Source organism: Anolis carolinensis, unplaced genomic scaffold, assembly GCF_035594765.1.
Source record: "Anolis carolinensis isolate JA03-04 unplaced genomic scaffold, rAnoCar3.1.pri scaffold_8, whole genome shotgun sequence".
NCBI lineage: Eukaryota > Metazoa > Chordata > Lepidosauria > Squamata > Dactyloidae > Anolis > Anolis carolinensis.
The window spans coordinates 29,407,967-29,430,202 of NW_026943819.1; the positions used below are offsets into that span (position 1 = coordinate 29,407,967).

Here is a 22,236-nt window from a genome sequence, read left to right on the forward strand (position 1 = left end):
ATCCGGGCCAGCTAACACCTCCCAATAATGGATTCCCCCAGGCAGGAAGCAGACAGGCTTTGAAGAAGAAGAACATTTTATTGATTAGCCCTTAGGCCATATCAAAGTACCAAGCCAAACAACCAGGCTCGAAAAGACCTGGTTACATTCTATACAAATATTAAATAAAACACTTGTAACCATACAATAAATAAATATAATAAAACTGGGAGAGACAGGCTTTGAAGTTGCAAAGCCATTCAGTGCTGATCAAGGTGGCCACTTACAACATTCACACTTTCCTCAAGGACATTCCACATACAGTAGAGTCTCACTTATCCAAGCCTTGCTTATCCAAGTTTCTGGATTATCCAAGCCATTTTTGCAGTCAATGTTTTCAATATATCGTGATATTTTGGTGCTAAATTCGTAAATACAGTAATTGCTACATAGCATTACTTCATATTGAACTACTTTTTCTGTCAAGTTTGTTGTAAAACATGATGTTTTGGTGCTTAATTTGTAAAATCATAACCTAATTTGATGTTTAATAGGCTTTTCCTTAATCCCTCCTTATTATCCAACATATTCGCTTATCCAACGTTCTGCTGGCCCGTTTATGTTGGATAAGTGAGACTCTACTGTATATATAAACCCCACTTGCCTAGTTTCCAAGAGGCCTCGCCGGAAGTCGCGGTGCGCGTGAACAAAAGTTGGCTTTAGGGCGACCACCTAAATTGCTTTATGGTTGAACCGCCCCTGGATGGAGGCCATGATCATGGATTATTGGTGGCCATGTACACGAGGGGGGCATTCGAAGGGGCTCTCAAAGCAGACCCCAAAATAGATAAGATTTCCCAAAGGGAACTGGAAAGCCCTCATGGGCATTGCTTGGTTATAGCCTCCTTTTCGCCTTGCATTTGTTGTGGTAATCTCTGAGCGGTTAGACTCAATTCAACCCTCTCTGGGAGAGATTCCACCAAAATCAGCAGAGGAGCAAATGCAAAAGCTTTCAAATGCAACAGTTACTTACACGGGGCGAGCAAAGAGAAGCCTTTGATCATTTAGGATTGCAATGGACTGCAGAGTCTCAATAAAAGTTCAAAAAGTATTTATTCAGGTGAAAAGAACTCCATTGTAGATAGAAAGGCTTGGGAGCTGTCTAGTCTACTCTAGACTGGTTTCTAAGGAAAAATAAGAAAGGAAAAATAACAAACATCTAAATAGTTACATCTTGCCAGGAGGGATGGCGAGACATGTTGTTAGCTAGAAGAACAAAGGAAGAAGAGACTGAACCAAAATGGTTCCAACCTCATGGTCCAGTTTATTGGGGCCATAAAAGACATTCTGACCAATGAGAAGTTAGTGTCCCTAGAGATTCCCATTTCTACTAACTTCAAAGTAAGGGATGTGACGTAAACAGGATAGAGTGAAACACAGTAAAGCCTGTCTAGGCATGCTTTGGAAACAGGGAAAGGATTCCCCCAATCTAACTCTATCATCTATCTAACTACTAGGCTTGTCTGATCGATGGAAAAAATGTTTCAATTCTTGTTTCTAAAGTAGAGGGTGCCGGCGCTTCGATATAGAAAGTATTTCCGAATTTTTCACCCAAAAATTTCTGATATTTCCGAAAATTCGTAATGATTCTAAATGTTTCTAAAATGGCGGATGCGCATGCGCAATCGCCAAAAAAAAAAAAGGAACCGGGGTGGGGGGGTGGGAGTTTTACAGGGCTCTCCCGCCCTAATTTCTCGAGCTATCCTCATCAACCCTAGCCCCCACCTTTGCGTCCATCGTGGAAGCTTCTAATTGGCGGGGGAACGGCAGCCATGTTAGGCTGCGCTAAGCTCCCATTCTAGGTAGGTTGCAGAAACAAAAAAAATTTAAAAATATTTTTAAAAAATATTTTAAAAAATTTGGGGGGGGGGGGATTCACGAAACATTAAGAGACAATTAGAGAATGGACCAACAATGGTTCTAATTACATTGCTGGTTGAGCTGTGAGACAATGTCTCGGAATGCGTATCAAAAATCGAGAACAATCCGAAATAATTCCGATATACCATTCAAAACGATTTTTTGGACATGTCTACTGTCTAGGCATGCTTTGGAAACAGGGAAAGGATTCCCTCAATCTAACTCTATCATCTATCTGACTACATTTAGACTTGAGTAGTCCAGGATGATTCCCAACGGCACTGGGAAATCCTTGTGGCACCAACTCCACTCCGGTCTTGCCCTTGGATTTTGCTTGGATATTCCTCGTCCTATTTGGAGAGAATCCTTGCATTTGTAAGAATGTTTTTTTTGCCCGTGTTGCTTGTTGCATGCATTTTTCGAAACGAGAAGCACCTGGTGGGTTGAGCCCACCCATGTGCACATCAAATGGGGAAAGACGAGAGTTGTGCGCAGGGACGCTTCCGTGCCAATTGCAAAGAATTCCATGGGGAAAGGGCTCCCCGTCTCCTCATTTTTGTGCCGAAGGCAAAGGCTCCCACTGCGACGAGCCGTTCTCCCCTCGTCTTGACGCACCGTTCGTGCAAAGAACGAAACATGTTGCAAACGCTCCTCTGATTCCCGGTGCATTTCCAATTGGGATTTTTCTGCTGTGATGCTTCTTGTGTGAATCAGCCTAATTATATTTTGCTAACGGGCACCTGGACTCATTTCGAAATACCTACTTTGTTGCCACACAAAGCTCCATCGGAAACAAAACCACCTGCAATTTATTTTCACTCAAGTCCCAAACTGGGACTTGAGTGAAAATCTCCAGACTTTTTTAAAGAATCTAGGCATTTATTATTGTTTTTCAGTCATATATGTCTCATTATACAATAAGTAAAGCCAATATATGACTTATATCACATATCCTCCCCTGATGAAGATAATAATAATAATAATAATAATAATAATAATAATAATAATAATAATAATAATAATAATATGTTTGGGAAGTGTTCGACTTGTGATTTTGTGATACGAAATCCACATATACTGTATATACTCGAGTATAAGCCTAGTTTTTTAGCTCTTTTTTTAAGGTTGAAAAAGCCCCCCTCGGCTTATACTCAGGTGAGGGTCCTGGTTGGCTTATATTTGGGTCAGCTTATACTCGAGAATATATGGTACATTTATTATTTTTCTCTATTATTATTGGTATTATTACATTTATTATTTTTCTCTATTATTGTTACTGCTATTACATTTATTTTACTCTGTTTATTATTATTATTATTATTATTATTATTAATACATTTATTATTTCACTCTGATCTTATTATTATTATTATTATTATTATTATTATTGCATTTATTATTTTATTCTATTTATTATTACTTGTATTATTTTCCTGTATTTATTATTATTATTATTACATGTATTATTTTACTCTATTATTATTATTAAAAGGATACATAAGCACATTTACATTGAAGAAGATAAGAATAATGATTGGATCAGAGCTGGACAGTCTTATCTTCAGTTTGAGCTTTATGTAAATATTCAAAAACATTTAACTTACCGATGCCTCAATTAATGTAATTTTATTGGTACAGTAGAGTCTCACTTATCCAACATGCACTTATCCAACATTCTGGATTATCCAACGCATTTTTGTAGTCGATGTTTTCAACAAATCGTGATATTTTGGTGCTAAATTTGTAAATACAGTAAATACTACATAACATTATTTCGTATTGAACTACTTTTTCTGTCAAATCATGTACAACATGATGTTTTGGTGCTTAATTTGTAAAATCATAACCTAATTTGATGTTTAATAGGCTTTACCATAATCCCTCCTTATTATCCAAGATATTTGCTTATCCAAGCTTCTGCCGGCCCGTTTATGTTGGATAAGTGAGACGCTACTGTATCTGCTTTGAACTGGATTATCTGAGTCCATGCTGCCATATAATCCATTTTAATGTGGATTTTGTACAGCTGCGTTGTATAACCAAGTCTCCAGGTTCAGAGTAATTATTATTTATTATTTATTTACAGCATTTATATTCCGCCCTTCTTTCTCACCCCGAAGGGGACTCAGGGCGGATCACATTAGACATATAGGCAAACATTCAATGCCTTTTAACATAGAACAAAGACAAGACAAACATAGGCTCCGAGCGGGCCTCGAACTCATGACCTCCTGGTCAGAGTGATTCATTGCAGCTGGTTGCAGCTGGCTTGCTCTCCAGCCTGCGCCACAGCCCGGGCCAAGGATATTAAAAGAACCGGCAGAAATCATTTTAGATTATAGGATTCTATGATAGGAAGGACCTTGATGTGTTTCCAACAGACATTTCCAGTGTCTGGTTTGGCTGGAGTCAAGTGCCATCTACAGTAGAGTCTAACATATCCAACATAAACGGGCCGGCAGAATGTTGGATAAGCGAATATGTTGGATAATAAGGAGGCATTAAGGAAAAGCCTATGAAACATCAAATTAGGTTATGATTTTACAAATTAAGCACCAAAATATCATGTTATACAACAAATTTGACAGAAAAAGAAGTTCAATACACAGTAATGTTATGTTGTAATTACTGTATTTACGAATTTAGCACCAAAATATCAGGATGTATTGAAAACATTGACTACAAAAATGTGTTGGATAATCCAGAATGCTGGATAAGTGAGTGTTGGATAAGTGAGAGTCTACTGTATATGATGCTTGCAGATCCCAGCAGGGTGGCCTTTTGCAGCTGGCAGATCGTAATTTTGTCAATGTCTATTGTTTCCAAATGCCGGCTGAGATCTTTTGGCACGGCACCCAGTGTGCCCATCACCACCGGGACCACCTGCACTGGTTTCTGCCAGAGTCTTTGACGTTCAGTCTTGAGGTCCTGAGAGCGGCTGAGTTTTTCCTGTTATTTTTCGTCAATGCGACTGTCACCTGGGATGGCGACATCAATGATCCAAACCTTTTTCTTTTCCACAACTGTGATGTCTGGTGTGTTGTGTTCCAGAACTTTGTCAGTCTGGATTCGGAAGTCCCACAGTATCTTTGTGTGCTCATTTTCCAATACTTTTGCAGGTTTGTGATCCCACCAGTTCTTTGCTGCTGGGAGGTGGGACTTGAGGCATAAGTTCCAGTGAATCATTTGGGCCACGTAGTTGTGCCTCTGTTTGTAGTCAGTCTGTGCAATTTTCTTACAGCAGCTGATAATAATTAATAATAATAATTAATAATAATAATTATTATTATTATTGTAGGGATTCTCTGTGTTATTCTTTTGAATAACAATTCTTCCTCCAATTCCCCAATTGTCCAGGGATGGACCCGGCGGCGGCCAGCGCCAAGAGCAACCACTGCCTGGACGCGGCCAAGGCCTGCAACCTGAACGAGAACTGCAAGCGCCTGCGCTCGGGCTACATCTCGGTCTGCAACAAGGAGGTCTCCCCCACGGAGCCCTGCAACCGGCGCAAGTGCCACAAGGCCCTGCGGCAGTTCTTCGACCGGGTGCCCAACGAGTACACCTACCGCCTGCTCTTCTGCGCCTGCAAAGACATGGCTTGTGCCGAGCGCCGGAGGCAGACCATCGTCCCCCACTGCGCCTACGAGGAGCCAGAGCCCCCCAACTGCCTCGACCTCCGGGCACAGTGCCGCCTGGACCCTCTCTGCAGGTAAGGCCTTGTGGGTTGAGCAGGAGAGCTGGTCTTCTGGGGGGAAGAGATGTTCAGCAGTGGAACATGCTGCTGCCTGGGAGTCTGGGGGCATCTTCTTTAGAGGCTGTTGGGGGGATTCTGGTTGCCTTTTCATGGCAGAAGGAGCTTGGACTAGATGGCCTTTGCAGGTCCCGTCCAACTCTAGCATTCTATGATTCTATAAATAGAGGTTGGCTGGCCATTTTTCAGGAGGGTTTTTGTTGTGTCTTCCTTCAGAGCAGAAGGAGGTTGGACTGGATGGCCTTTAGGGGTCCCTGGATGGACATTTGTCAGGAGGGTTTTTGTTGTGTCTTCCTTCAGAGCAGAAGGAGGTTGGACTGGATGGCCTTTGGGGGTCCCTGGATGGCCATTTGTCAGGAGGGTTTTTGTTGTGTCCTCCTTCAGAACAGAAGGAGGTTGGGCTGGATGGCCTTTGGGGATCCCTTTCAACTCTAGCATTCTATAATTCTATAAACAGAGACTGGATGGCCATCTGTCTGGAGGGCTTTTGTTGTGTCCTCCTTCAGAGCAGAAGGAGGTTTTGTTGGATAGCCTTTGGGGATCCCTTCCAACTCTAGCATTTTATAATTCTATAAACAGAGACTGGATGGCCATCTGTCTGGAGGGCTTTTGTTGTGTCTTCCTTCAGAACAGAAGGAGGTTGGATTGGATGGCCTTTGGGGGTCCCTTCTAACTCGGATTCTGTGAACACAGGCTGGGTGACCATCTTTTGGGAGGTTTCTGGTTGTGTCTTCCTTTTGGGTGGAAGGAGGTTGGACTGGATGGCCTTTGGGAACCCCTTCGAGCTCTAGGATTCTATAAACACAGGCTGGGTGGCCATCTTTTGGGAGGTTTCTGGTCGTGTTTTCCTTCAGAGCAGAACGAGGCTGGACTGGATGGCCTTTGTGGTCCCTTCCAACTTGGATTCTGTGAACACAGGCTGGCTGGCCATCTGTTGGGATGACTGGTTGTATCTTCCTTCAGGGCAGAAGGAGGTTGGGCTGGATGACCTTTGGGGGTCTATGTATGATCCTATAAAAAGTTTGGTTGGCCATCTGTCAGGAAGGCTTTGGTTGTGTCTTCCTTCAAGAGAGATAGAGGTTGAAATGGATGGCTTTTAGGGGCCCCTTCCAAGTCTAGCATTCTATGATTCTATAGAACAGAGGTCGCATGGCCATCTGTCAGGAAGGCTTTGGTTGTGTCCTCCATCATGGCAGAATGGGGCTGGACTGGATGGCCTTTGGGATCCCTTCCAACACTACGATTCTATTTTGCTTAAGGTTTGTGCCCCAGTGTCAGTGCTCCAGTCCGGACTTCCTTGGCAGGGAATTCACAAAATACCTTTGGCGCACGACGTGAGCATGTTCAGCGATTACTCCTTGCTGCGGAGGTGTGTTCCACCGCATTGATTTTGCATTAGAAACCTCTTTAGCATTTCAAGATGCACATGGTTTTTTTTTTGTCGCGTTCATGCCTGTGTGATGAGAAATTTAACTGGGGATAAACGGGCATGCGTTTCCTCTTGCGCAAACCAAAAAAAACAAAACAAAGAACGTATACTCCAGGCACAACACTCGCCAGTTGGAAGATCTCGTTGCTTTGGCTACGCGTGGATGTGTTTTTATAGATGCCACTTGCAAGAAAATGCGCTTACGGTGAACTTCTATTAGTATATCTGTCTTAATGTTTTTTTATTATTATTATTATTATTATTATTATTATTATTATTATTATTATTTTCAAATCAGATGATCTGTATTTTATAGGCAGTGTGGAAGAGGCCTAACTGAGGAGCTAGGAGGGGCCTAAAGGGGGTGGGGCCTAAAGGGGGCGGGGCCTACCCTTCTGACCGGCAGCCAGGGTTGAAAACGGCTGTTCCTCATCCTCTAATTTGGACTTCATTTTTCTAAGTCATAGATTGGATGATTCTGTCTTTTGTGGCCAAATTTGGTGTGATTTGGTTCAGTGGTTTTGTTGTTTATATCCAGTAGAGTCTCATTTATCCAACACTCGCTTATCCAACGTTCTGGATTATCCAATGCATTTTTGTATAGTCAATGTTTTCAATACATTGTGATATTTGGGTGCTAAATTCGTAAATACAGTAATTACTACATAGCATTACTGCGTATTGAACTACTTTTTCTGTCAAATTTGTTGTATAACATGATGCTTTGGCGCTTAATTGGAAAAATCATGACCTAATTTGATGTTTAATAGGCTTTTCCCCAATCCCTCCTTATTATCCAACATATTTGCTTATTCAACATTCTGCCGGCCCTATTATGTTGGATAAGTGAGACTCTACTGTATCAATTAAAAAATCAGGAAACTGCGAGTCCACAAAAAGCGAACCGCAAAGTAGTGAGGGAACACTGTACTTAGTCAGCACTGAAAACTTGTCCAAACTGGTTCTGCAGCAGCAGAACAGAAACAGTATCAAGGCAATCCCCAGATCTTTGCAGGCTCAGCCAATTGGCTTCAGGCACTTCATTTTCCAGTTAACAAATACAACACAGTGCCTTTGCAAACCATGACAAAGGGCAATGTACACCCACATTCAGTGTGTTGGGTTGTTGTGAGGTTTCCGGGCTGCATGGCCATGTTCCAGAAGCATTCTCTCCTGACGTTTCACCCACATAAGGAGAGAATGCTTCTGGAACATGGCCAGACAGCCTGGAAAACTCACAGCAACCCAGTGATTCCGGCCGGGAAAGCCTTCGACAACACATTCAATGTATTTCTCTTCCTCTCTTCTCTTGTTGCCTCTTTGCTTTTTTACCATCTAAATTGAAACCATAACATGACAGTGGTCAAGGCAGTTTTAAAAGGTATAAAACCACAGACTGATTTGAAAACTGGATTATTTCAGCGACTTGTGTTTAACGTCGACGGGTGCCGGAGTCTGGCTCTGCTTCCTGGAAAGGAAAGAGTCTCTTCTTTCCCTCTCGGACGGTAGACTAAACTATCGACAGGGTTTCTGGTTTCAGCTGCCGCTTTGTGCTCCTTCCCCCCGACTTCACGTCAAGGAATGGAAAACTGCTTGTGGGAATCAATGGAGGCATCCAAGATATTAATACCCCTGAAACTGAAACTCGCCGCGCTGCAGGAACCGAGAGCCCCAGCCGAGAGTTTCTGCCACCGCCGACTTCAGAGGCCCGTTTCGTGTCTGATGAAGGTGGTTTGTGGGTGTTTGCAAGCACGGCCCATCCTCATTTGAGCTCATGGAGCATCAGAGCTGCCCAGGTGGTAGTGGTGATAGTGGTGGTGGTAGTGGTGGGAAACATGAAATGCTCCGTTGCAGCATCAGGGCTGTTTTGTGTCTCGGCTTCAGCACCAGCCCGAGGTAATTCTAAATAGTAGGCGAACCTAATTCTGGCACCCCTCCCAAATTTTGGCGCCCACCCACTCCCCTACGGAGGTGGCTGCGGAGGCCATTTTGGGCGATGGGACTCATGCGCATGCGCAAGGCTTCAATCGATCGCCCGGCACGTAAGGCAAACGGGCGGCTTGCGTGCCTTACATGCCGGGCGAGTGATCGAGTCTTGCGCATGTGCACAGGAGTCCCATCGGCCATTTTGGGTGATGGGACTCGTGCGCATGCGCAAGGCTTTGATCGCTCGCCCGGCATGTAAGGCAGACAGGCGGCTTGCGTGCCTTACATGCTGGGCGAGTGATCAAAGCCTTGCACATGCGCACAGGAGTCCCACTAGCCATTTTGGGCGATGGGACTTATGCGCATGCGCAAGGCTTTGGTTGCTCACCCGGCATGTAAGGCAGACAGGTGGCTTGCGTTCCTTACGTGCTGGGCGAGTGATCGAAGCCTTGCGCTTGTGCACAGGAGTCCCATTGGCCACTTTGGGCGATGGGACTTGTGCGCATGCACAAGGCTTCGATTACTCGCCCGGCACGTAAGGTGGACAGGCGGCCCATCCCCGCGAGCGATCGAAGCCCTGCGCATAGGAGCCCGATGGGACTCCTGTGCGGGTGCATGAACACGCAGGGTTTCACTCGCTTGCCCAGCACATAAGGTGGACAGGCGGCTTGCGTGCCTTACATGCTGGGCGAGTGATTGAAGTCTTGCGCATGCGCACAGGAGTCCCATCGGCCATTTTGGGCAATGGGACTCCTGTGCGCATGCGCAAGGCTTCTGAAGCACAAAAAAGCATAGGGGATGATGGCGGGCAACGGCGGTGCTGCGGAGGCACCATAGTTACACAGGGGCACCTCGAGTGCGCCCCCTGTTGATGTGCGCCAGCGGCGACCGCTTAATTCGCCTCGCCGTTGGACCGCCTCTGCTCGGCTTTTAGGCTGGAAATTCAAAGCCCCGGCTCGGACTTGCAGCAGGAAGCGAGACGCTGACTGTCTTTGTCTCGACAGCATCTATATTCTCAGCCTGGCCCCTCTGCTTCCTGTGGTCCAGCAGACCAAAGGACTACTGTATAAGAGTCCTGTCTTCCTTTCTGCCTTTCTCACTTCCAGGATGGGAATGATGGGCTTTGCTTTGGAATCCGTACTGTAAGACAATTACCTTCAATGGGTCCTGGCTCAGGAGGGAAATCAGGCAGAAAACCCAGTCTTGTGAGAGATGCAAAAAGCAAAGTTTATTGTTATCACAGCTATGATAAGGCAAACAGCCGTACACACCCACTTCAATGGGTCCGTACCATGCAAATGGGTGCTGCAAAGCATGTAGCAGCAAACAAAGAATGTATATCTTGTCTCATCTAAAATTGACCAGTGGCTGAGGGTCTTCCTCACCTTCCACACCTACTTTGGCATAAGTGGTATCTGTGACCTCACTTGTTGACTTCAAGCTAACTTTTGGTCTTGGAACTTTCTGGAGAAAGGCACCAGCTCACAGGAAGGGACGGGCATATGCAAACAAAGCCTCAGAAATAGTCAGGCCTCTCCGAGTACAGAGCCGTCTTCTTTCAGGCAGTACTCAGTAGACTCGCACACACATACAGAGGGAAACCTGTTCAAACTGGTTCTCCAGCAGCAGGACAGCAACAGTTGCAAACCGATTCCCCAGGTCTTTGCAAACTCAGCCAATTGGCTTCGTGCATTTGATTTTCCAGTTAACACACATATAATATCTTTGCAAGCCATGTCAGAGAGGTACCCAATTGCAGTTGTATTTCCAGACCAACTCCGGGGTCCCTGGATGAAACGGATTATCTAGATCCCTTTCGAAGGTCAATGCCAGAACCAGACATGGGCACAATGTCTCTGTTGGCTCTGCTTTTGAAGTTGAAAGTGAAGCCAGAAACCTCTGCTTCTGGGAGGAGGTGTTGCATCCCTTTGCCTTCAAGAAACCCAGAGTCTAAGCTCAGTCCTTCTTCCGAATCGAATAAGGGCATCTCCGTGAGCCTCGTGCCGTGAATCCATCGCCCGGCATGAATCCCCCCCTTCACTCCCATTATTGGCCCTCTTAAGTCATTCTAAAAGCTCCCCCTCTTTCATTTTTGGCTGGAGAAGAGGATCAAAATGGCTATCATCATGTTGTACGTAATAACAGTAATTTTGCACAAAAACCCAAGGAGGACAAGTGGCTGTCTTTAGCTCCCGCCTGGAGAACAGCCAAGCGCCGCTGGAGCGTGAGGCCAAAGCAGCGCTGTCCTTGGAGCTGATGCGCGCTTTCTACATCATGGCACCGGTCCCAGGAGAACAGACTGGGGATTCTGTGGGATCCAGCCTCAAACAGGTCTTGCGATGCGTCCTGGCAAAAGGGCTCAGTCCTACTCCCGAAAGATAGGCCAAGCCCTGTGTCATACCCCAGCCACCTTTGGCTTCTGAACCTGATTCAGAAATGAACTTTGACCAGGATGAAGCTTATTCTGACTTTTTACCTAGTCCGCAGAGCTCCTTCCAATTACAGCTGCCGGCTGTTGATAGCTTGGATGATTCCTTAATTGGGAGAGAAACTGGAAATATTACTCCCATGGCTGAACCAGATGTTCTTAGTTCCCCAGAGAATGTGTCCTTCAACAGAAGGGAGTTTCTGCATTGCCAGAGATCTGAAAAACAAGGACTCCACAGGAGTAACCGCTTGGCATCTCGAGGGGATAATGGATAGAAGATTTTCCCTTGGGAACCTTTGGGGAGTTTGGCTTTGCTTCTTGGTGATCAGATCTACATTCCATAAAAGTGTCTTGCACCATGAACACTTTGCGGTGTCAACGTAGCTATTGCCTGAGTAAGGTTCACCTACTCTAGCTCCTGTTTCTCCAAGCCAGGTTTCCTGATCCTGGCAGCCAAGCCGAGCTGCGACTCCCGAGTAGACCCGGAGGAAGTCTACTTCCCTGCCTTGTTCCTGATTTAAGTTTGGCCTCAGCTTCGTCTCATTCCTGCCTTGGTATCAAAGACTTCCTAGTGACTGTAGACTTTGTGATTCAGACTTGCTTCCTTGTTGTTCCCCGCTCAAGAACTTTCCAACAGTTTTGAGCGTGTTTTGGTTTCTGGACTTTGGACAATAATATTGGACATTTCTCTTTAACTCTTTGGACTAATTCATACCTTTTCATAAAGGACTATCATCTGCTCAACCTTTCCACTAATTCATTCTTGAATTTATAATTGTTTTAATAAAGATATTATATGATTATTGGTCTCTGTCTGGTTTCCAGTGCTCACGCTGCCTTGGGGTGCAACACCCTGCTCCTTTTCAAAAGAGGAGGTCTTCTGCTTTGACCAAAGTAAGGGCAGGAAAGGTCCCATTTCGCCTTCTTTGGTGCTTTCAGAGTCATAACGGTGCCCCATGCCACACTGGTTGCTTGGTGGTACCTCCGAAGGCAAATAGGGCAAAATGAGAAGGATTCAAGTTGTGGAAACCAGTGTGGGACCATGACGCATGTCCAAAGAGGAGCCTGCTCTGCCTTGAGGGTCTCCGGATAAGCGCATCTTAGCCATGCTCATTAGAGTACAGATGCAACCCAGATGTCACTTGGGCTTTAGTCTCGGGTGCCACTGTTGCCCCACCCACTTTTGGGCCATAGTGTTGCAGCTCAGCAAGCAGCAGAGGATTTTTCTGACATGTCAGAGGATGAGGGATTTTATGGGTTTCAGGGTGATGAGTCTGACAGTGCTAGGAGAGAATTGATCAGAGTGATTTGTTGCAGCTGTCTGCAGCTGGCTGCTCACCAGCCTGCACCACAGCCCAGGCCTCTTGGCCAGTGGAAGCCCTTGGGGCTGGCTAGAGGCAGGTTGAGCCCAGTAGCCAAAGGTAAGGCAAGGCTGGCTTTGTTGCCAAGGAAAGGTACTGGCAGCCCAAAGGCCCCCGTGATGCTCACAATGCGCAGAGAAGGTGCTTCTGCCGACACAGAAGGACACGCGTCCACCTTGAGTGCTGACGGGCGCCGGAGACAAGCGGTAATTGGAGCACTTATGCCGGCGGAGGCATGGACGCAAAACCCCTCCATGGTTATCTCCAGCGAAGGGCAAAGTCTGGGAAAGCGGGCCTTCTTCTGCGCAGAGCAGCAGGTCCAAAGTGACGCTAATGTGAGCGAGCGGAGGAGCAGAAGAGGAGACGGCAGAGGCAGATCCCGGCAGAAGGACGGGCTGCGTGCGAGTGGAGAGAAGAGAGGAGAGAGGCAGAGGGGGGGCAGAGGGACCAATACCAAACTGGAACCTATGGGCAACAGGGCCAGCCCTAGACATCAGAGACATCAGAAAAATAAAATTATTATTATTATTATAATATTATTATTATCATTATATTATTATTATTATTGACACAACGATGTTGTATGACACAGAAAACAAGATAGACATGCTGGATTTCGTTTCACAAAATCACAAGTCGAACACTTCCCAAGTGTCTAGGACTCTGTGATGTATTTTCGGATGATGCACGCAGATCCCAGTCGGGTGGCCTTTTGCAGTTGGCAGTTCGTAATTTTGTCAATGTCTGTTGCTTCCAAATGCCGGCTGAGATCTTTTGGCACGGCACCCAATGTGCCCATCACCACCGGGACCACCTGCACTGGTTTCTGCCAGAGTCTTTGCAGTTCAATCTTGAGGTCCTGATACCGGCTGAGTTTTTCCTGTTGTTTTTCGTCAATGCGACTGTCACCTGGGATGGCGACATCAATGATCTAAACCTTTTTCTTTTCCACAACTGTGATGTCTGGTGTGTTGTGTTCCAGAACTTTGTCAGTCTGGATTCGGAAGTCCCACAGTATCTTTGCGTGTTCATTTTCCACGACCTTTGCTGGTTTGTGATCCCACCAGTTCTTTGCTGCTGGCAGGTGGTACTTGATGCATAAGTTCCCATGGATCATTTGGGCCACACAGTTGTGCCTCTGTTTGTAGTCTGTCTGTGCAATTTTCTTACAGCAGCTGAGGAGATGATGATGATGATGATGATGATGATGATGATGATTATTATTATTATTATTATTATTATATCTCTCATTCCCCGGGAGCCAACTGGGCTGCAAGTTATTTATTATTTACTTATTTACACTATTTATATTCCGCCCACCCTTCTCACCTCAAAGGGGACTCACAATGTACACATACATGACAAACATTCAATGCCATTAGACATATGACATACCGTATATACTCGAGTATAAGCAAACCCGAATATAAGCCGAGGCACCTAATTTTACCAAAAAAAAAACCCTGGGAAAACCTTGACTCCAGTATAAGCCGAGATACCAATAAAATTACATTAATTGAGGCCTCAGCAGGTTAAATGTTTTTGAATATTTACATCAACCTCAAATTTAAGCTAAGACTGTCCAACTCTGATCAAATCATTATTCTTCTTCAATGTAAATGTGCTTATGTATCCTTTTGATAATAATAGATATAATACATGTAATCATAATACAGTAGAGTCTCACTTATCCAATACTCGCTTATCCAACGTTCTGGATTATCCAATGCATTTTTGTAGTCAATGTTTTCAAAACATCGTGATATTTTGGTGCTAAATTTGTAAATACAGTAATTACTACATAGCATTACTGCATATTGAACTACTTTTTCTGTCAAATTTGTTGTGTAACATGATGTTTTGGTGCTTAATTTGTAAAATCAAAGCCTAATGCTTTTCTTTAATCCCTCCTTATTATCCAACATATTCACTTATCCAGCGTTCTGCCGGCCCATTTATGTTGGATAAGTGAGACTCTACTGTACCAATAATATTACATGAATTGAGGCATCGGTAAGTTCAAATAATAAGTACAGTCAACTGTTGTAATTCACAGTAGTATCTTCCAGACTGTAATGTTTAAAGGAAACTGTAATTATCAAGGCTTAAATGTAGACTGGAAGATACTACTGTGAATTACAACAGTTGGCTGTACTTATTATTTTCATTATTGTTGTTAACTCTCAGGTAATAATGTTTGTACATGATGCTCTAAATTAAATAGTGCATTTTATGTTTTGAACCTTTATAGTATTTGCTTATCTTTTTCACATAGAAAGAAGATAGCTCTATACTCAGAGAGGCCTGACTATTTCTGTGGCCCTGACATGTCACATCTCTTTTTATGTTTTGAACCTTTATAGTATTTGCTTATCTTTTTCACATTGAAAGAAGATAGCTCTATACTCAGAGAGGCCTGACTATTTCTGTGGCCCTTACATGTCACATCTCTTTTTATGTTTGGAACCTTTAGAGTGTTTGCTTATCTTTTTCACATAGAAAGAAGATAGCTCTATACTCAGAGAGGCCTGACTATTTCTGTGGCCTTTACATGTCACATCTCTTTTTATGTTTTGAACCTTTAGAGTATTTGCTTATCTATTTCACATAGAAAGAAGATAGCTCTATACTCAGAGAGGCCTGACTATTTCTGTGGCCCTTACATGTCACATCTCTTTTTATGTTTGGAACCTTTATAGTATTTGCTTATCTTTTTCACATAGAAAGAAGATAGCTCTATACTCAGAGAGGCCTGACTATTTCTGTGGCCCTGACATGTCACATCTCTTTTTATGTTTGGAACCTTTAGAGTGTTTGCTTATCTTTTTCACATAGAAAGAAGATAGCTCTATACTCAGAGAGGCCTGACTATTTCTGTGGCCCTGACATGTCACATCTCTTTTTATGTTTGGAACCTTTAGAGTATTTGCTTATCTTTTTCACATAGAAAGAAGATAGCTCTATACTCAGAGAGGCCTGACTATTTCTGTGGCCCTTACATGTCACATCTCTTTTTATGTTTGGAACCTTTATAGTATTTGCTTATCTTTTTCACATAGAAAGAAGATAGCTCTATACTCAGAGAGGCCTGACTATTTCTGTGGCCTTTACATGTCACATCTCTTTTTATGTTTGGAACCTTTATAGTATTTGCTTATCTTTTTCACATAGAAAGAAGATAGCTCTATACTCAGAGAGGCCTGACTATTTCTGTGGCCTTTACATGTCACATCTCTTTTTATGTTTGGAACCTTTATAGTATTTGCTTATCTTTTTCACATAGAAAGAAGATAGCTCTATACTCAGAGAGGCCTGACTATTTCTGTGGCCTTTACATGTCACATCTCTTTTTATGTTTGGAACCTTTATAGTATTTGCTTATCTTTTTCACATAGAAAGAAGATAGCTGTATACTCAGAGAGGCCTGACTATTTCTGTGGCCCTGACATGTCACATCTCTTTTTATGTTTGGAACCTTTATAGTATTTGCTTATCTCTTTGACACTGTCTGGTATAGACATGTGTGTGTATTTATCATTACCCTTTGCAAGGTGGCCACGGGCCCAAAGAAGGGCGAGTGGCACGGCCGAGAGACGGAGCGGCGCCCTTCTTGCTCTCCTTGCTGCTCGACGGCCCCGTCCGCCCGTCCGTCTGTCCGTCCGTCCGCCCGCCTCTTCCCCGCAGCTGCAGAGATTTCTGACAGGCGCTTAGCCGCCTGCCTCTGATTGCAACGGACAGGTTTTTGCTCCCAGAATATAAAACCTTTTGCAAAACCATAACCTCAGCGAAGGGGAAAGCGGAGGGAAAGGATGAAAAGAGCTGATTTCAGCAGCTGCAGTTTGCTGTATTTTTCATCTTGCATCAGCAAATCAGGACCACAAATAATCTGGTCTTAACATGCTTGGCTGAAGCCGGCTGGGGAGGATTTCAGTCGTTGACAAAGCAGCATTTCCACCTCGCCGGGGGCGGGATGGCACTCTGCACGTGGGCCCGTTGCTCTCTTTGGAAGCGAGTGGCACCAGGAAAGTGAGGAAGCAGGTGTGAGTGAGCCTCCAGGTTCACTCCACTCACTCTGCCCGGAGCCAAATGCCCAACTTCCATGGCCTCCATGCCACCACTGGTTTGGGAATTGAATGCACAGATGTCTATAATCCACAGTGAAACGGAAGAAGGAAAAGTATGGTATATAAATATAGTTTAAAGTAACTATAACAAGTATGCAATTGAATTAGGTAAATATAACAAGTATGCAAGCAATAGAATTAGAGGATGAATATATTATAGAAGTCAAGACATACATATTTCTGTATTATAATCTATTATGAGGAAGTCGTACATACAAGAGAATATGGCAATGTACTTGTTTGGAGGAATGGCATACCTGTATTATGTGTACTTGATTATTTCTAGTTTTCTTTTTACATTTTGTATGTCATTAAATCACTCAAAAATTAAAAAAAAGAAAAGAAAAAGAAACAAAAGGCAAAAAAGAGAGAAAAAATAGGAAGTCATAAATGTAAGAAATAAAAAAAAAGAAATCATAAAAAAATAAAGTAACTACCGTATATACTCGAGTATAAGCCGACCCGAATATAAGCCGAGGCACCTAATTTTACCACAAAAAAACCTGGGAAAACATTGACTCCAGTATAAGCCGAGGGTGGTAAATTTCAGAAATAAAAATAGATACCAATAAAATGACATTAATTGAGGCATCAGTAGGTTAAATGTTTTTGAATATTTACATAAAATTCAAATTTAAGATAAGACTGTCCAACTCTGATTCAATCATTATTCTCATCTTCTTCAATGTAAATATGCTTATGTATCCTTTTAATAATAATAGAGTAGAATAATACATATAATAATAATAATAATAACTATAGGAAAATAATACATGTAGTAATAGAGTAAAATAATAAATATAATAATAATAATAAGATCAGAGTGAAATAATAAATGTATTAATAATAATAATAAAAATAGAGTAAAATAAATGTAATAGTAGCAACAATAATAGAGAAAAATAATAAATGTAATAATACCAATAATAATAGAGAAAAATAATAAATGTACCATATATTCTCGAGTATAAGATGACTGAAATATAACCCAACCAGGAACCTCACCCGAGTATAAGCCGAGGGGGGCATTTTCAACCTTAAAAAGAGGGCTTATACTCGAGTATATATAGTAACTAATTTATGAGTTCTATATTTGTAAGTTTTATATTTCTATACTAATATAATCTTTTATATATCCAATCTGTAACACCAACTCGTATCCAACTTGTATAAGAAAGGGATTGTGGTGACGTAACTACTTACGTCTGGACGGGATTTAAATGAAGTCAGTGATAAACCATAACCCTGTCCCTGTTGTATATCCAACAACTCATGTTAACCTATTTGCAGAATTTGTTCCAAAAAAGCAATGTATATTCTAAATTAAATATCCAACAATTATATTATTATGCAACTGGAATTGTATAACTCTTAATATAAATGTATAATACTAGCTGTGCCCGGCCACGCGTTGCTGTGGTAAAGTCTGGTGTTATGGGAAATAAAGTATTTAGGAATTGGTAGTAGTTAAGGTCAAGGGTAAAGATTTTCGCCTGACATTAAGTCTAGTCGTGTCCAATTCTGGGGGTTGGGGCTCATCTCCATTTCTAAGCCATTTCGTCTCCTGTTTTTAACATTTTATTTTTTTATGTTGATTTTTATGACTGTTTTATTGATGCTGATGTTTTATTGTTGGGATATTTGTTTTATTGTCTTGTTGTTGTCGTTTATATTGTTGTGTTGGGCAAGGCCCCATGTAAGCCGCCCCGAGTCCTTTTGGGGAGATGGGGCGGGGTATAAGAATAAAGTTATTACAGTAGAGTCTCACTTATCCAACATTCTGGATTATCCAACGCATTTTTGGAGTCAATGTTTTCAATATATTGTGATATTTTGGTGCTAAATTCATAAATACAGTAATTACTACACAGCATTACTGCGTATTGAACTACTTTTTCTGCCAAATTTGTTGTCTAACATGATGTTTTGGTGCTTAATTTGTAAAATCATAACCTAATTTGATGTTTAATAGGCTTTTCCTTAATGCCTCCTTATTATCCAACATATTCGCTTATCCAATATTCTGCCAGCCCGTTTATGTTGGATAAGTGAGACTCTACTGTATTATTATTATAAGAACCGGCGTTGTCCGTAGACTCCTCCAAGCTCATGTGGCATGATTGCATGGAGCGCCGTTACCTTCCCACCAGAGCAGTACCTATTGATCTACTCACATTTACATATTTTCGAACTTCTGCCTGTCCCCTGGCTGAGTGGGTTGCGATTTCCTGCTTCTTGGCAGAATGGGGTTGGACTGGATGGCCCATGAGGTCTCTTCCAACTCTACTATTCTATGATTCTATGATTCTAGGAGACCAAGTGGGCAGAGCTTAGCCTTCTAACTGGCAGCAATTGGATAAAAACAATTACTCCTCTCCCTCTAATTAGGACTTAATTTTTCTTTTCTTTTTGTTGTATGAACGTAGAGGCATGGATGAGGGGTTGTGCTGCCAAGTTTAGTGTTTCTGGAATGTGTAGTTTTGTTGTTTTTTCCTAGGCCGAAATTTTATTACCCTTTTATATATATAGACTAGCTGTGCCCAGCCACGCGTTGCTGTGGCATTTTCTGGTGGTGTTGGTGAGAAATTGTTGAGGTAGTGGTGGTATTGAATGCCTATTGTATGGTTGTCTTTATGTTTAGTATGCACACTGAAGTGGATTATATGGCAGTGTGGACTCAAGATAATCCAGTTCAAAGCAGATAATATAAGATTCTAAATGGGTTATATAGCTGTGTGGAAGGGCCTTGAGTCTACACTGCCATATAATCCAGTTAAAATCTGATAATCTGTGGAAGAGGCCTAAGTGAGGCCTAACTGTGCCTGTCCCCTGGGCTGAGGAGGTTGCTAGGAGACCAAATGGGCGGAGCTTAGCCTTCTAACTGGCAGCAATTGGATAAAAACTATTATTCCTCTCCCTGTAATTAGGACTTAATTTTTCTTTTCTTTTTGTTGTATCAACCTAGAGCCGTGAATGATGGGTTGTGTTGTCAAATTTCAAGGTTGGGGGGGGCCTGCCGTTTTGTTGTTTTGTTAGATGGCAAACCCTGTCCAAGACAGTTAAACTAGATGGAAACCCAAGGCAGGTCAGATCAGAATCTGCTCTGGGTTTTAGTCTGAACCCTTTAAACTCTATTTTCTTGTCATGTATGTTGTGAAGTGCCTTGAAACCCATTTTGGAAGAAAGGCATCGCCTGAATGGAAGCCATAAAGGGCAACAAAGGCCAATTTATGGAGCTCTCCAAGGTGCTGACTCCCTTTGGTGCCGAGGTCGTGGCATTTTGGAAAGTTCAAGAGCGGAAGCTTTCTTGTTCTGGACTTCCTTCTGTTTCACTGCCATCGAGAGGTTCATTATTATTTTCTGTTACTTCATTTTGCTTAAGAACCACTGGCCTTTATTGCCTTTGTCGTTTAGCGCAAATCCTCTCACGCCTTCATAGAGCGGAGGCAATTCAGGAATTTATTAGATAAATAAATAAGGATTATACATGAACACAATTAGCCTTCGCTTTCCGTGCTTCTCTGAGCTTTGTAGTCCATTTCTCTGTGTGTGTGTGTGCCTGGAAGATTTGTACATTAGAGGAAATGAACTACAGAAATGCTTAAATTGGGGGAATAGCATGTAAAATAATGTATTAGAGAGAGACGCAAAAAAGTGGAAATAGGACTGAATGAATTTCTGCTCGAAAAATATGAGCGTTGCAGGAAGGAAGGAAAAAGAAGGTTGTCCATCCTTGAAGGGACACTTGTCCAAGAGAGCATTTTAGTTGTCTACAGAGCTAGATGACTTGAGGTGCATTCATACTGGAGAATTAATGCAGTTTGACACCACTTGAACAGCTGCTTCCCAAACTACACATCCCAGGCTTCCATAGCATTGAGCCATGGCAGTCCAAGTGTCGTCAGACTGCATTCATTCTGAAATGACGATGACTTGGGGCCGGGCTGTGGCGCAGCTGGCTAGTAACCAGCTGCTATAAATCACTACTGACCGAGAGGTCATGAGTTCGAAGCCCGGGTCGGGTTAAGCCTCCGACCATTAATAGCCCCGGCTTGCTGTTGACCTATGCAGCCCCGAAAGACAGTTGCACTTGTCAATTAGGGAAATTTAGGGACGCTTTATGCGGGAGGCTAATTTACAACACCATAAAACTGCCAGCAAAACACGAGGAAAGGAATGAGGAAGTACAGCCACTACTGGACGGTGAAGCAACAGCTCCCCCTGTGGCCGGAATCGTGAAGCTGGAAAAATGTTAAAAATGCCTCTGAGTCTGTCTAATGTATGTTGTTTGTCTGTTGGCATTGAATGTTTGTGTTCATTGTAATCCGCCCTGAGTCCCCTTCGGGGTGAGAAGGACGGAATATAAATACTGTAAATAAAATAAATAAAATAAATTCATAGTGTAGAATTAATGTAGTTTGACACCACTTGAACTGCCATGGCTCAGTGCTATGGAAGTACATATTGCAAGGCCATCAGCTTTCTCTGCGAATCAGTGCAGCTGCTTCCCAAACTATACATCCCAGGCTTGCATAGCATTGAGCCATGACAGTCCAAATGTCGTCAGACTGCATTCATTCTGCAATGGAGATGACTTTAGGTGCATTCATAGTGTAGAATTAATGCAGTTTGGCACCACTTGAACTGCCATAGCTCCGTGCTATGGAAGGACATATTGCAAAGTCTTCTGCTTTCTCTGCCAACCAGTGCAGCTGCTTCCCAAACTACACATCCCAGGCTTCCATAGCATTGAGCCATGGCAGTCCAAGTTCTGTCAAACTGCATTCATTCTGAAATGGCAATGACTTTAGGTGCATTCATAGTGTAGAATTAATGCAGTTTGACACCACTTGAACTGCCATAGCTCAGTGCTATGGAAGTACATATTGCAAAGTCTTCAGCTTTCTCTGCCAAACAGTGCAGCTGCTTCCCAAACTACATATCCCAGGCATCCATAGCATTGCGCCATGGCAGTCCAAGTGCCGTCAAACTGTTTTCATTCTGCAATGGAGATGCAGCCATCGACTTCCCTGTCAAAGAGTTCCAATTCAATTCCCCACCAGAGAACTACAAATCCAAGCATTCCTTAGCACGATGCGATGGCAATCCAAGCATCATCAAATGATCAAATTGCTTTAACCGTCTAGTGCAGAAATGTGCTGGACCCAGCCAAAGTTGTTATGTCTTGGGGTTGGATCCTGCACAAGGAGGAAAGAAGGATATAAATCCAAACTGTCCAGTTGGACGTATCCATTGGGACAGAGGCGGTCCAACAATGAGGTGAATTAGGCAGTTGCCTGTGGCGCAAAACATACGGA

General features: G+C 43.1%; 1 protein-coding gene across 1 annotated transcript in view; it reads left to right on the forward strand.

Annotated features, from left to right (window-relative positions):
* gfra2 (GDNF family receptor alpha 2) overlaps nucleotides 1–22,236 on the forward strand; it is a 73,025-nt gene that overhangs the window by 25,302 nt on the left and 25,487 nt on the right. Inside the window, exon 4 of the mRNA XM_062960978.1 lies at nucleotides 5,257–5,608. Coding sequence (XP_062817048.1) covers nucleotides 5,257–5,608 — 352 coding nt within the window. The remainder of the gene's footprint in view (nucleotides 1–5,256; nucleotides 5,609–22,236) is intronic.